Source organism: Anopheles bellator, chromosome 2, assembly GCF_943735745.2.
Source record: "Anopheles bellator chromosome 2, idAnoBellAS_SP24_06.2, whole genome shotgun sequence".
NCBI lineage: Eukaryota > Metazoa > Arthropoda > Insecta > Diptera > Culicidae > Anopheles > Anopheles bellator.
The window spans coordinates 24,374,602-24,387,628 of NC_071286.1; the positions used below are offsets into that span (position 1 = coordinate 24,374,602).

General features: G+C 51.6%; 1 protein-coding gene across 1 annotated transcript in view; it reads right to left on the reverse strand.

Moving 5' to 3' along the window:
* Nucleotides 1-13,027, reverse strand: part of LOC131208516 (uncharacterized) — a 57,510-nt gene that overhangs the window by 10,608 nt on the left and 33,875 nt on the right. The window contains exons 9-17 of the mRNA XM_058201294.1: nucleotides 10,043-10,233; nucleotides 9,738-9,984; nucleotides 9,517-9,677; nucleotides 9,120-9,381; nucleotides 5,320-5,720; nucleotides 4,807-4,986; nucleotides 2,541-2,999; nucleotides 2,226-2,465; nucleotides 981-1,287 (exon numbers count right to left, since the gene is read on the reverse strand). Coding sequence (XP_058057277.1) covers nucleotides 981-1,287; nucleotides 2,226-2,465; nucleotides 2,541-2,999; nucleotides 4,807-4,986; nucleotides 5,320-5,720; nucleotides 9,120-9,381; nucleotides 9,517-9,677; nucleotides 9,738-9,984; nucleotides 10,043-10,233 — 2,448 coding nt within the window. The remainder of the gene's footprint in view (nucleotides 1-980; nucleotides 1,288-2,225; nucleotides 2,466-2,540; nucleotides 3,000-4,806; nucleotides 4,987-5,319; nucleotides 5,721-9,119; nucleotides 9,382-9,516; nucleotides 9,678-9,737; nucleotides 9,985-10,042; nucleotides 10,234-13,027) is intronic.

The window sequence follows — 13,027 nt, forward strand, 5'->3', positions numbered from 1 at the left end:
TTTCCTTAAAACGATTTTCGTTCTCATTCTCCGTCCGTTCACGGTGTTCGCGATGAAGATGAGATGCGTTAGATTGGGCACACGAATCATCATCATCATCAGATGTCTCTAGTCATCGATCTGACGACGCTAGCTTAAGGGCGAGGCTCAAACAGCACGGAAGATTACGAAAAAACAAAATATGTTGGCGATGAAGAACGTGACACACTACCGCGATCGGGAAAGCCGGAGTGATGAAGGGCGAACTATGAGTCACAGATTGAGCGTTTCAGGCTATGAATTTATGTACCCGCGGTCGATAGTAAATGAGGTCAACCAAAAGATGCATCGGTTTTCACGACACGACAAAGGCACACACCACCATGGTTAACTGAAAGCATCGAGCTCGCGAAGAAGGCGAGGACCAAGAAAGTGGGGAACAAGTTGAAACAAACTGAAGCACATATGTAAAGTAAGGGGTAAGTGAATTGTAGAATATGGGCAGAATATTGAAGAAACGAAGAGAAATGAAGAAAGCTCGGTTACTGAAACCGAATAATCAAACCGACCAGGAACCGAATTGAATGAAACGTGAACGATGCAACAGGATATCAAAATGGAAGAGGAAAACAAAAGTTAGGCATAAAACTCATAAAACATTCGAAAAAGACAGACAGACGAGAAGGAGGAGAAAAAAGAGTTTGATAGAGCGAAAAAGAGTGAAATTCGGAAGAAAGTAGTAGTAGTAGCAGAAATAGTAATAGTAATAGTAGTAGCAGTAGTAGTAGTAATAGTAGTAGTGTAGTAGGTAGCATAGTGCTGAAAAGAGGTAGTTCATGTTGATGAAAACGAGAAAGGTGGAAAACGCGGGGAGCTGGATACGAGAAGTGGAGAACGGAAGGGAACGAAAGACAAGGCAAAGAAGTCGCTACCGAAGTCGGGTGACGATTAGGAAAGTGAACGGAACGGAAACCAAACCGGAAACTAGCTAGCGGACATACCTTTGCGTTGCGGACCCCGCTGGCTCATACCACCCATGCCGCCACCCATCATGGCGTCCCGCGGTGGCGGCGGGGGCCCGCGGGCCCCCGGTCCGATCCCTCGGCCGCGGTTGTTGCTGTTGTTGAGCGTGCGCTGGGCGAGGTTGTTACCGGCCGGGCCCTGCTGGCTGTACTGGTCCGGCGCCTCCGTGAGGAAGTTCGACGGCACCAGACCGCGCACACCGTCCAGCTCGCCCATGTAGAACCCGTCCTCGTCCATGTCGCCATACACGAGTATGACGGCGCCGGTTTGGAAACTTAATTCCACCTGCAGTGGGGGTGGGAGGCGGAAAGAGATTGGGGTAGAGCCACATAAGTCAATTACGAATGCCACTACGGGATGATTGCGTTCTGATTGGTCTGTGCGCGTTCTGATGTTCGGCGCGATGCGCGTTTCCCGGATGTTCCGGCTCCGGGCCTTGCTGTGTGTTTTTGTGTGGCCACGCACGTTGAGTCGCGGTGTCGTGTCTCGGAAATTACAGGAAAATTTTGCTTCGTTTTGTAGCGCTCGCGGGCGCATTTTTGGTGGGGCTGGTGACCCGCTCTTGTTTGGCTGAACCCCGGGTGTCTGGACTTTGAACACACAGACGAGAGTGTGGGTGGAACGGGTGGGACCGCTAAGGCTACGCTAAATCGGTAATCTGAACAAGAAACGCTAGGTGTTCCCCACTATGTGACCAAGACCAGTGATCTATGTGTGCTCTAGTATATGGTGGTTAAAATGGCAGTAAAGGACTAAAAGCATGCAGCATGCGGCAGAAAAGGGAACAAAGTTCACAACGAATGAACGAATGAAAGGACGCCAGCCAGAACGTAAGAGGGGAGTGTAGACTGTGTTCCCTTCGCTTCTGGGAAACTCCCTACTTGCCCACCGATCGGCGGTCGCGCGACCGTTTGGACTTGGGCTCACGGACTCACGGCCTACCTACAGTAGGAGTGGAGCAGTAGCAGTAGAGTGGCGGCGCTGTTGAAACGACGGTCATTCGACAGCCTGCCGACGCCCGGCTAGTTGGCGAGCGTTAGTGGTTAGTACTTAGTCTGTGTGTGAGTTGGACTCGGAGTGTGTGGACGCCACGAAGGAGTCTGCCACTACCACGGTAGTACCTGGTAGTGTTCGCCGTGGGTGTGATGAGGAATGAGCTTACGACTTACGAGGCAGGTACGGGACAATGGGTGGGAGCGCTACGTGCTAGTCTAGGGCCTCACCTCGGCGTCCACGTTCGGACTCAGCTCCTGCGGATCGTAGTCGTACAGGGCGATCATGCGCTTCACGGGCATGTTGGCGTAGATGTCGCCCCAGCGGTCGCGGCTGATACCCCGCACCGATGGCCCGACTCCGCCCTGTGCCCCATCCTCGATCTCCTGGACCATGTTGTGCGGCACGAACCCCCGGCGACCCCGCAGCTCGCCCCAGTAGAACCCGTCCGGGTCCTTCTCGCCGTACACCTGTTGAAAAGCACGCCGGTTTTGCGGTTAGCGGTGGCTGGATGCGATGCTGGGCTTTTGCCGGCTTTGACTCACCTTGATGGTGTCGCCCTCGTTGAACGGTAGCTCCTCTTCGCAAGCGTCCGGGTTGGGGCTCATGGTGGCCGGGTCGTAGTCGAACAGGGCGAGAAAGTAGCGCGGCTTCTTGGACGCGCCGACCAGATGCGGCGGATACGCCTGCATGTTTTGTGGCGTCATCTGCTGCCCCGGACCGACTCCGCCCTGAGCCATCCGTTGCTGCTGCTGCTGCTGCTGCTGCTGCTGGTGCTGGTGCTGCTGCTGGCTCTGCGAGGGCATCGGTTGGTTCGGGTTCATCCCCGGCCGCTGCTGGTTCGGGTTGCGGTTCATGCCGCCCGGCTGCAGGGGCGCCTGCTGGCCCCCCATGCCCGGTTGCGATTGGCCCGGGTTCGGGCCGTATCCGTACTGCTGGTTTGGTCCTTGTGGGTTCTGCTGGCGTCCGGCCGGATTGCCCGCCATGTTCTGATTGCGGTAACCCTGTGCGCCGACCCCGGCGGTGTGAAGGGATGAAAGAGAGCAAAAACCCAGCGTTTCGTTACACCTTCCGGTACACAGCCTGCTACGAACGGTGTCGCAGTCTAGTGTCGCCGTGGCTGGCAACTTCATACTCATACTCATAAAAGCTGAGCGGGTCCTGAGCACTTGACTCGGCCTACCACATCGACTGCTGCCAAGCAATACAGACACAACACACGCACACCGATCCACACCGGCTGACCGTGAGGCCAACGCTAAACTGGCAAAACTGAGCAAACTAAAGTGAACCGAACCGAATGGTACAAAAAGCGGGGACACCACCGACGACCGAGTGCCGCCGGTGGTGCCCCAATGGAAGATTCGATGCATTTACAAAGGGTGTTGTAGTAAGGACGAAAGAGGGTTGCCCTATCGTTGGATGCTGCCAGGCTGGCTGAACACTGCTGATCCTGGGGTTGATGCGGTGGCTGCCAAGTACGCACGCGGACACTATTTACACAAAACGCGGCCCAACGGGACCCGCTCGAAACTCGATCTGTACAGCGATCTAGTTACAGTGAACGGGAAAGATGAAGAGCGAAGAGCGACTACCGTGGCCAAGGTCGAAGACCGAACCTCACAACGAACAACAACGTGTACCGCGGAGATGAGGGTGTGCGATGAGCTGCCGACGTGTCGGTGCGAATCAGCGAAGGATGCAACGTACGCAAGTGTGGAGCTGCAAAGGTGTACATCTCAACATCTACTACGGGGATTCGGGTGGTGGTAATGCAGCCGCTGCCGGTGAGCGTTACAGTGTGTCTGGAGGAGGTCTTCGCAAACTACTCGTTAGGCCATGCGTTAGCGTCAACCATTGCAAATGCGCTCTGCGGTGACTGTGTAAATTCAACATAATTAAAGAACTGTCCGGGAGTGGAGCTAGTGGGTTCGGTTCGTCTGGACACGGGACGTAACCTCGGACGTGGCTTGTGGGACGCAGTGGACCCGACCCAAACCGAGGTGTGGTGTGGCTGAACAGAATCGACCGCAAGAGGTGCAGCTGGGTATATAGTATGTACAGACTGGACACTAATAGGGACAGTCTTCGAACGGGTGGTAGAGAACATAGAAACACTTGGGACTGGTTGGAAGAACGATTACGCAACAGGGCACAATGATGGAGGTAGAAGAAATGGAGCTGGACAGTATAGTAGAGTGCAGTAGCATAGACCAAACCAGGGCGAGCTACTACGGTCAGATGTCACAGGCAGTTGAAAGGTTAAAGGATCAGCCCAATATCTCCGTCTACGGCAACCGATCGTGTGCTCTCCGACATACACTTGCTGGGCAAAATGTGTTGTGACTAGCAATATGATCGAGCGCTACGTCAATTTTTTGAGAATTTCTTGTTACAAGAGATGTGTATTACCTTAATCACTATATAGTCACGGTTTTGGGGCGTAGAACTTTTCAACGTTATCTTGACGGTGCGCATTGACCAAATGACAGAGAGAAAGCGCAATTAGACATGGGACATTCTTGGGGGCCTGCTTCGATGCTGTCACTACCAAGCGTAGTGAAACAGTCGAAGGAAGTCAAAGGGAGCCATGAGCTTTCCCAGAGTACAACCCAAAAAGGGTTAAGGCAAATCTTCGTAATGGGAGAGAAAGAGAGAGAGCGATTGAAACAGTAACAGAACAGAGAAAGAAGATGGAGGATCAGACAGAGATAGTGAGAGAGAGAGAGGTACAGAGTGAAATACAAAGTTACTGTAGGCGTAGTGTAGACACAGTGGTGGTAGAAGAGACAGCGTAGTTTGAGCTCTAACCTGTTGCTGCTGCGGTGGCCCATGCGACTGGGAGCCACTGCGGCGCCGGCTACTGCCCCCGCCACTGCTGGCGCCATCGTGGTATTCGCTATCGTCGCTAACGTAAGTGTCGCCGGCCGCATCTTTCGTGATTTCGATCGCCGGAATGCTGCTGCTATTCGAATCGCGCTGCGATCGTTCCTGTGTATTACGCGGTATTGCGAGGGGAAAGGTGAGTATTGGTTGTCCGTGATGTTCAGTTCAGTTCATGTGTTGCTGTTGCTGTGATCGACAACTGGGCCTCTGCTACGTGTGCTACGTTAGGCTACGCCACCCAACGCACCCAACGGAAACACACTCCCGGAGCCCGGGCCGAGCTTCACTGGTCACACCGAACCGGTTTGTGACAGATACGTTCCATTGGTTCGGGGCATCGACAGGAGCTGACGGACACACATCCTGTCCGCCATGGAATCCCTCCCCACCGACCAAAATCCCTCCCGCAGTATCGGTATCGCCTTCGGCTACACTCACCTGCTGGTGGATCGAGCCCGGGTAGATCTCCTTGTCGCTCAGGTTCTCGTCGTGATCGATGACCTGGTTCGGGTTCATCTGCTGCATCTGGCTGTTCATGCCCATGCCCTGGCTGTTCATCATCCGCTGCTGGTTGCGCATGTGACCGCCGCCGCCGCCGGGCTGTGGTTGCATCGCGCCCGCCGGGTTCCGGTTCCTAGCGGCGGCACGCACTTGGTCTTGATTGTGTTGCGATTGTTGATGATGTTGTTGTTGTTGTTGTTGTTGTTGTTGTTGTTGTTGATGATGTTGTGGTGGTGTCGATAGTAAGGGAGGTGGTTGTTGTTGTTGTTGTTGTTGATGTAGTGATGATGATGAATAGTTTAGTCCATTTTCAGTATTTGGTTCAGGGTATCCGAAGCCAATAATTTGTAAGTTTGGAAAATAGCATCGCACACACGTGGCACACGCGCGCAAGTGGAGAGGGTGGTGGGGGGGTAGATTTTGGTGCACGGGTTTCGGTATGGTATGGTTTTCATTTTGTTTCGTGGGTTCGGTTTGGGTTTTGTGGGTGGGTGTTGTGGTAGTGGTGAATTGTTGTTGGTTAGCACGGCATTGATAGGCGGTTGGGCGTTTGGCGAGATGACACACGAATGAACCGGTTGCCGATTCGATTCGGTTCGGGGTTTGGAAGCGTTGGAGGGATGTATGCAGGCAAGCGGTCGATATGCAGGCGCCAGGCAAGGACAGGATTCAGGTGGAGTCACGTCGGTTTCGCAGGAAAACCGCGCCGAGGGACGGACGGTTATTGAACGGGAACAGAGAAAGTAAAGAAATAATCGAAAAAGAAAGAAAGAAAGAAACAAACAAACGTACGGATTCTGTAAATTAAAGTTTGTTGTTCGTTGCGCACATCGTATGTACAGATTTACACCGTCACCGCTCACCGGGTCCATTACTTTCTACTTCGAGCGTGTTTTGTGGATAGTTTTACGGACACTTTAGGGATAGTGTGGGGGAATGTGAAAAGTTTGCCGACCGAACAGCCGGAACAGTCAACTCGAATCCAGCCCGATCGTTCACTGCTTTGAAAAAATATATATTGAGAATCACCAACTTATGCATCACCAGCCAATCGTTATCGCCGGCACCGGCGCTTGGACGTCTGATGTGGACACAACCACAACGCTTTCGCTTTCGTTCCGAGCAAACGAACCCGATGAGTCAGAGGGCACCTTTGGAATCGGCAACATTCGTTGTTCGGTCGCGGCAAACTTTTCAACAAACACGCACAGACACTCTTACGGATACACAGCCACGGTGGTGCAATAGACGGGCGCCAACCAATAGAAGTACCTTCGGTGGAATACGTGGCCGTGCTGAAGAACACTGAAAACCAACACCAAGTGCTCCACTATTCAGTCTAACTCGGCGACTCGGCGACTAATGAAACGAACAGCGAAACATCGAGCGATTCATACGCCGGAGTCGCCAGTGTGTGCTGCGATTAATATGCACGGTTACACGCAAAGATGGGGCGATAGCAAATACACGCATACAGACACTAATAAGAGACAGAGTGACAGAGCCCGAGAGAGAGAGAGAGCGAGAGGGCGAGGGATAGTGGTGGCGTGATGCAGGGTGAGTGAGCGAGAAACACAGAGAGAGAGGAAAAGGGTGCTCGACCGCGGGTCTGTCGTCTGCCGTTTCGCGGAACCGCGGACTTCGCGCAAAGCTGTGTTTTGACGCTTTCACGTGACGTCATCCCGAGACGTAATGTGGTTGATACAGTGATAGACACTTGTATAGCCGCAGGAAGTTTTTATCCATTTTTTTCAAAAGGCAACTTTTTTTTAATTGTTTGAATAGACTTTTTATTTTGTTACAGCACTATTGAGGATATAAATGGAACAAAAAGGAAAGAAAAAGTTATATTTTTGGAAAAAAAGAAAACACGAAACGTACGGGGACATTCGTATAGCCGCACTTTAAGAAAAACATGTAAGATTCCATCTCGTGGAAAGTTACGTGGTATTTAATATTTGGTGTCTCCTCCCCCATTTCTTATCACTTCAAATATGCGGTTTGGCAAAGATTTCGACAATTTTTCAACGGTGTCCTTGTCGATGTTATTCCAACACTCTTGAATGGCCGCACGTAAGCTTGAAATGTTATCGAATTGCCGTCCATTTGCAACAACCTGCCCAGCTAATATACCCCATAGGTTCTCAATGGGATTACAATTGGGACAGCACGCTGGCCATTCGAGGAGAGGGATATTTTTATCCACAAACCAAGCCTTGGATGCTCGGGAAACATCAATCGACGCATGGTCTTGTTGGAGTATTTGGTCTTCATTCCCGTCAATCTCGAGGTGAGGAATTAAAACGTCTAGTAGCTCCATCTACATGCCTAAATTCATTCGAGTAGATTCAAGCTTTCCATAGTAATAATGCCCTCCATACCATCGAACTGCCTCTTCTAAAATTTCGTTTGGATCTAGCAGTTGTCGTTGTCGGCTTAAATCATGCCAATAACAACTGTAACAGTCTGGACCATCAAAATTAAACTTTTTTTCATCAGAAAAAATTACATTTCGCCATTCCGGCCCCCATGCCATGTGCTTTCTAGCAAACTTTAGGCGGTTCTCTTTACGGATAGCACTTCACTTTGGCATTCCTTTCTTTTTTTTCCATTTAATGTTGTTGGAAGTATTCAGAATGCGTGCAAAGGCGTGTCTTTCTGTTACAGGAACATCTAATGCAACTTTGATTTGTCAGCAGAATAGCAGCTTGTTTTGCGTTGCTTCCTGTTTTATTTGCCCTTTAAGTCGCAAGGAATCTTTAGTGTTCCCCTTTGTAGCACGGTTTATACCTAAAAATTATAAAAAAGATCAAAAACAATCCCTATAATGCTTGAAATGTTCTTACTTAGTTGCACTATTTACTGCAAATCGAAAGCTTACGGCTCGACACACAGGTTAGTAGAATTTTGAGGTTTGGATCCAATGGGGCAAGCTAAACGAATGTCTACCACTGTACAGTGTTGGCGCCCCGTCAACTGGCGATGTAGTCGTGCGGGGCTTTTGCACACCAGACAGCGTTTTTGGGGGAATTTAAAGAGTTTCTTTATAACGGCGTGGCTCTCGGTGGCCTTCGAACGCGTTGTGTAGTCGATAATTGTGACCAGAACACATTTTAAAGATTGCTACCCATTTCTCATCTGCGACTGACACCAACCCGGGCAGCTTAACGTAGAGGACTTTGGCCAGGACTGAGTAACGGGGAATGTGTTCTGTATTTACGATGACGAACGGCGAAGGAACGGCTGAACACGGATAGTAAACAAAACAGTGTGCTAAAACGGTATTTACAATTCAACTCAAAACGGATACTTTCAGGATTGCCGGAATCGAGCCGGGAGGGAAATGTGAACGAACGGATGAAAACGGAAATTTTTACAATGTAAAGGAAGTGAGGGCTGGACCAACTGCGGGGATGCCGGTGGGAAACGTGAAGCAACCATCCTCGGACTCGCTCCCCGTCCCGATTGCGCTGCTTCGTGCAAGGAACACCGAGCGGGAGAGAGAAAGTGCTTGGTTGCTTCAGTTCCCGGATCCTGGATCCGTCCCGGACAGCGCATCGTGGGTGCTCTACGAACTACGGCCCGGAACTACCAGGAGCAAGCAACACACATTCCATTCACGCACACCAACAAAATAGAAGGAAAACTAAAGCCGAACTACCCGGACCGAACGAGCGCGGTGCCCGTGCGGCCCGGCGGGGGTAGTGGCGTGGCAAACGCGGGGGGCAAATATTTACTTGGTATCATCGTCGGTGTGCTGTCCGCCGACTGCGAGTCGCGCGACTTGGTCCGCACCGTGACGGCCCGCGGGTTCAGCCCGACCAGCTTGCCGATGTCGATCAGGGCGTGGTCCCCGGTCGGCGAGTCCACGTCCGTGACCTTCTTCCCGTCGGCGTACACCGCGTACCCGGTGACCGGGCCGGACGATGGCGGTCGCGTCACCGGCTGCCAGGTGACGAGCAGCGTTCCGTCCTGTGGCCCTGCTTCGACTTGAATCTCCTGAGCCGAACGTGTGACATCGGGCAGGAACGGGGGCAGGGGGGCGGGCGCGTGCGAGAGAGAACGGAACAATATCCAGTGGTCAATGCAACGGGATCCGGGCGGAGAGCGGAACCTCTGGTGGGGCAGCGTTACCTGTGGTGGATCTGGCAGTCCTTTGGCTAGCGTGCGGAAGTCCGTGTACGCTCCGGGCGCTTCCTCTGGCGGGGGCCCAGCCGGTGGGGCTTGCTGCTGTCCGGGGGCCCGCAGGTGCTTGGCTCGCACCGTCACTCGGTACTGTGTGCTTGGCGCTAGTCCTGCAAGGAGGGGTGGGCATTGTCAGCGACTGGTGCGCGATTCGTGGCCGTTACACTCACCAGTTATCGTGTGGCGGTAGACGCCGGGCTTGACGGTTCGGACCTCGACGTTGTTCACGCAGACCACGTGCTGGTGGTTCGAGTTGGCGGGCAGCCACGAGATGACCGCACTCGAGCAGGTGATGTTCGTCGCCCGCACCGCCGACGGTCCGAGGTGCGCCGTGTCCCGGCCGATGATCATTGTGCAGGCGGCGTCGCGCGACGTCCGCCGGTGCATGGTCACGCTACGCACACTAATCCTATGTGGCTGCAAAGGGAGGTCTGGGTGAGAAAGACGACTCGGTTGGGGTCGACCGTTTACGTACTCGGTTGGAGTCTACACCCTCCACCAGCGCCCGGGTGCGCTCGGTCGCCTTCACCGTCACCTTCAGCACGCCGTCGACGTAGACGTGGTAGCTCTCGATCTGCTGGCACATCGGCGAGTCCGGCTGCGACCAGCCGATCAGCACGCTCTTGTTCAGCTGCCGCTCCAGGGTGAGGTGCTTCGGTGCAGGAACTGACACGGAGAACATTAGTGCATCGGTGGGGACTGCGGGCGGCCAGGGGGAGGTAGACGGAACGGGAGACCGGAGAAACCGTGGACGATAGTGGAATACCCTTACTCTGCGCACTCAAACTGACCGTTCTACACACTGAAGCAAGGAAACACCAGACACACAGTGCACAGACAAAGACACAGACGAACGCACAAATTGGGGATGGGTGATGGGTGACGTGAGAGAAAATTGGTAGCAAACCACCGATGTGTGGGTGTTTCGTGTCTACTAAGGAGGGTACTGGTGGACTTCCCGGAGTACATCCCGGAGCAGTTGATATTGCACGACCGTGAAACGTCATGCAACCCTGGTGAAAACGCAGTCCACTCTTGACTAGAACTGGAAGGTCACTCTTGGCTAGACCCTCTTTAATTTCTACAAGCTACTGCTACCCCGACCTGGCCTCGCAAGGGTCTGTTGATCTGTAGAACTACTATAGAGACTCGCGTGACGTAGAGTGCCGAGCGGAACACTTCGTGCCCATCAACTTGTGAAGTCGCGCCGGTTACTAGATTAATCCTTAAGAAGTTTTATGTGGCGGGCAGAAGTAGAAGACATCAGAGCACGCTCTGAAATCAGCTCTAATTACCGCAGGATCACATTGGTTATCAGGATAGAAGTACTCCACTCAAAGCTCGCTGCATCACAGGTAAGAGATTATGAAGATTATTATTATTATTAAGAGGGTCTGCTAACGAACGTCTAGAATCTATGAACAGTATGTTCGATAATTTTAACAAATATAAATGCAGCCATATGAACTAGTTTGTTTAAAGGGTACATTCTCTTTCTTTCACAGACATCTAATTTCATTCAAATCAGATGACGGACGGACAAATATGCGCGTTTATGTGAGAGTAGATTTATGACGTGTGTCAAAAAAGTAAACAAAGGAACAAGTAGTCAACAATAATTTTTTTTATAAAACATCTACTGAGCCCTGTAATTTGTTGCAACAAGCTTATGGTGATGAATGTATGAGTAGAGCAAGAGTTTTTGTTTGTTATAAGAGATTTCAACAGAATCGTGAGGACGTGGAAAACGCTTAAAGACTTCGGACGTCAACAAGAGCGGTATCTCTCAGAATCGGAAAAGTGCGCGAAATCATTGCTGCGGATGAAAATTTTACTGTAAGAATGTTTACTGAAGAGTAAAAACACTGTTTGAAAAATTTTACTTAATGGTTTGATAGAAAACAAAAGCTTGTGCTCGGTTAGTTCTGCATGCATTAACAGACGCCCCAAAATGGCCACTTCTGTTGCACATGCGAAAGACATCATTTAAAACCTTCAAAAAGGACATTCGATAGATCTGTCATCATGTGACTATTGCCTATTCCCTAAGCTCAAGTAGTTGGCTATTGGCCATGAAAGGATAATTTTTTAACGACATTCCAACGATTCAAGCGACTGTAACACGGGAACTGAACCTACTGACACATAACCGCGCATAACTTTTAAATCTGTCATCCGATTTGCATGAAATTCGATGGGTTTGAAGAAGAAAGAACGTATCTTACGGAACACTACGTTAGTATCTAAGAGATATAGCTGCATTCATTTTTTAAAAGTATAATTTAGTTATTTATCAAACATACCGTCAGCGAATCGAAATCGCTCCGGCGAAATCGTGCTGATCGCAAGTGAAATCAATATCGGCCGTCCCACCGTCGTCGCCATTTACCGCGAAACGGGCGTACCGTGGCCATCGCGACATCATGATTGCTTCGACTTCGATGGTGAAAGAAAAATGGAAACACATTTCCGTGGTGGCCAGAAGAAATGGTGGGCCCTTCCGAGGGCCCATATATTGCGCAAACCAAGGGTAGCGGTGGGGCCAATGAATTTGAATGCGACACTCGATTGTCTCTTGATTTGTGAGCGAGATTTGAGGGCCCCTTCAGACGGCTCGTTGCATGTTGGATTGAAAAAGCCCGAGCCCCCTCCAATCCGGAGTTAAATCGACCGGTTTTGCAGGCCTGTCACGCGAGACCGTGTTCCCCTAACGTGCCGTGCCGCTAGATTGGATTTTTCACTTTGAATCCTTACACTCACACGCGCCACCGAGCAACTAGGCGTGTGGTACTCGTACATTGTCCTACGATAACGAGCAAAGGAAGGACAGAAGCAGCAAAAGAAGGCCAGTTCCACCATGACATGACTTTGCAAAGCTTTCAGCCAAGCCGCACCGAGCGGAACTGACAGGAATCGCGTCCTGACAGCTCGGCCCGCCGAACAAGGCGACGTTAATGACAGAAGAAGACTGAGGCTAAGAAACTCATGGTGGGTTATGCTGCCGAGAGGAAGGCCGCCGTGTTGCAAAAAAAAAACAGAAAGCAGGACACATGTTGGTGTGTTCAGGAAGTAAAACCGTTGGGAGTACCCGTCGCCGTTCCAGTCTCTACAAGGCATTGGTGGGGTGTGAGTGTATAAATTCCAATTATTTATATGTCGCCTTCGACACCGTTTCATCCTTTCGGTGCCCCGGTCCTAGACAGGCCTCCGTCGACGAGCCCCTTCACCCTCTGGCCGGAAGGGGCTTTCAGATTTGGGCGACGATCCATTTGACCGGAAGGCAGGATGCTGGGCCTCACCTGCCTCGAGCCCTGACCCATTGTTACCGCGCGAGGTGTAACCATTTGTCCAACTCCAGGACACTGAAGGTCACGCAGGATGAATTCGCTCGGCGCCCGGGGATGGGCCGTGAATGTCAAAGCGAAACCGAAAGGTAAGCAGCACGAGCCGTAGCCGGTTC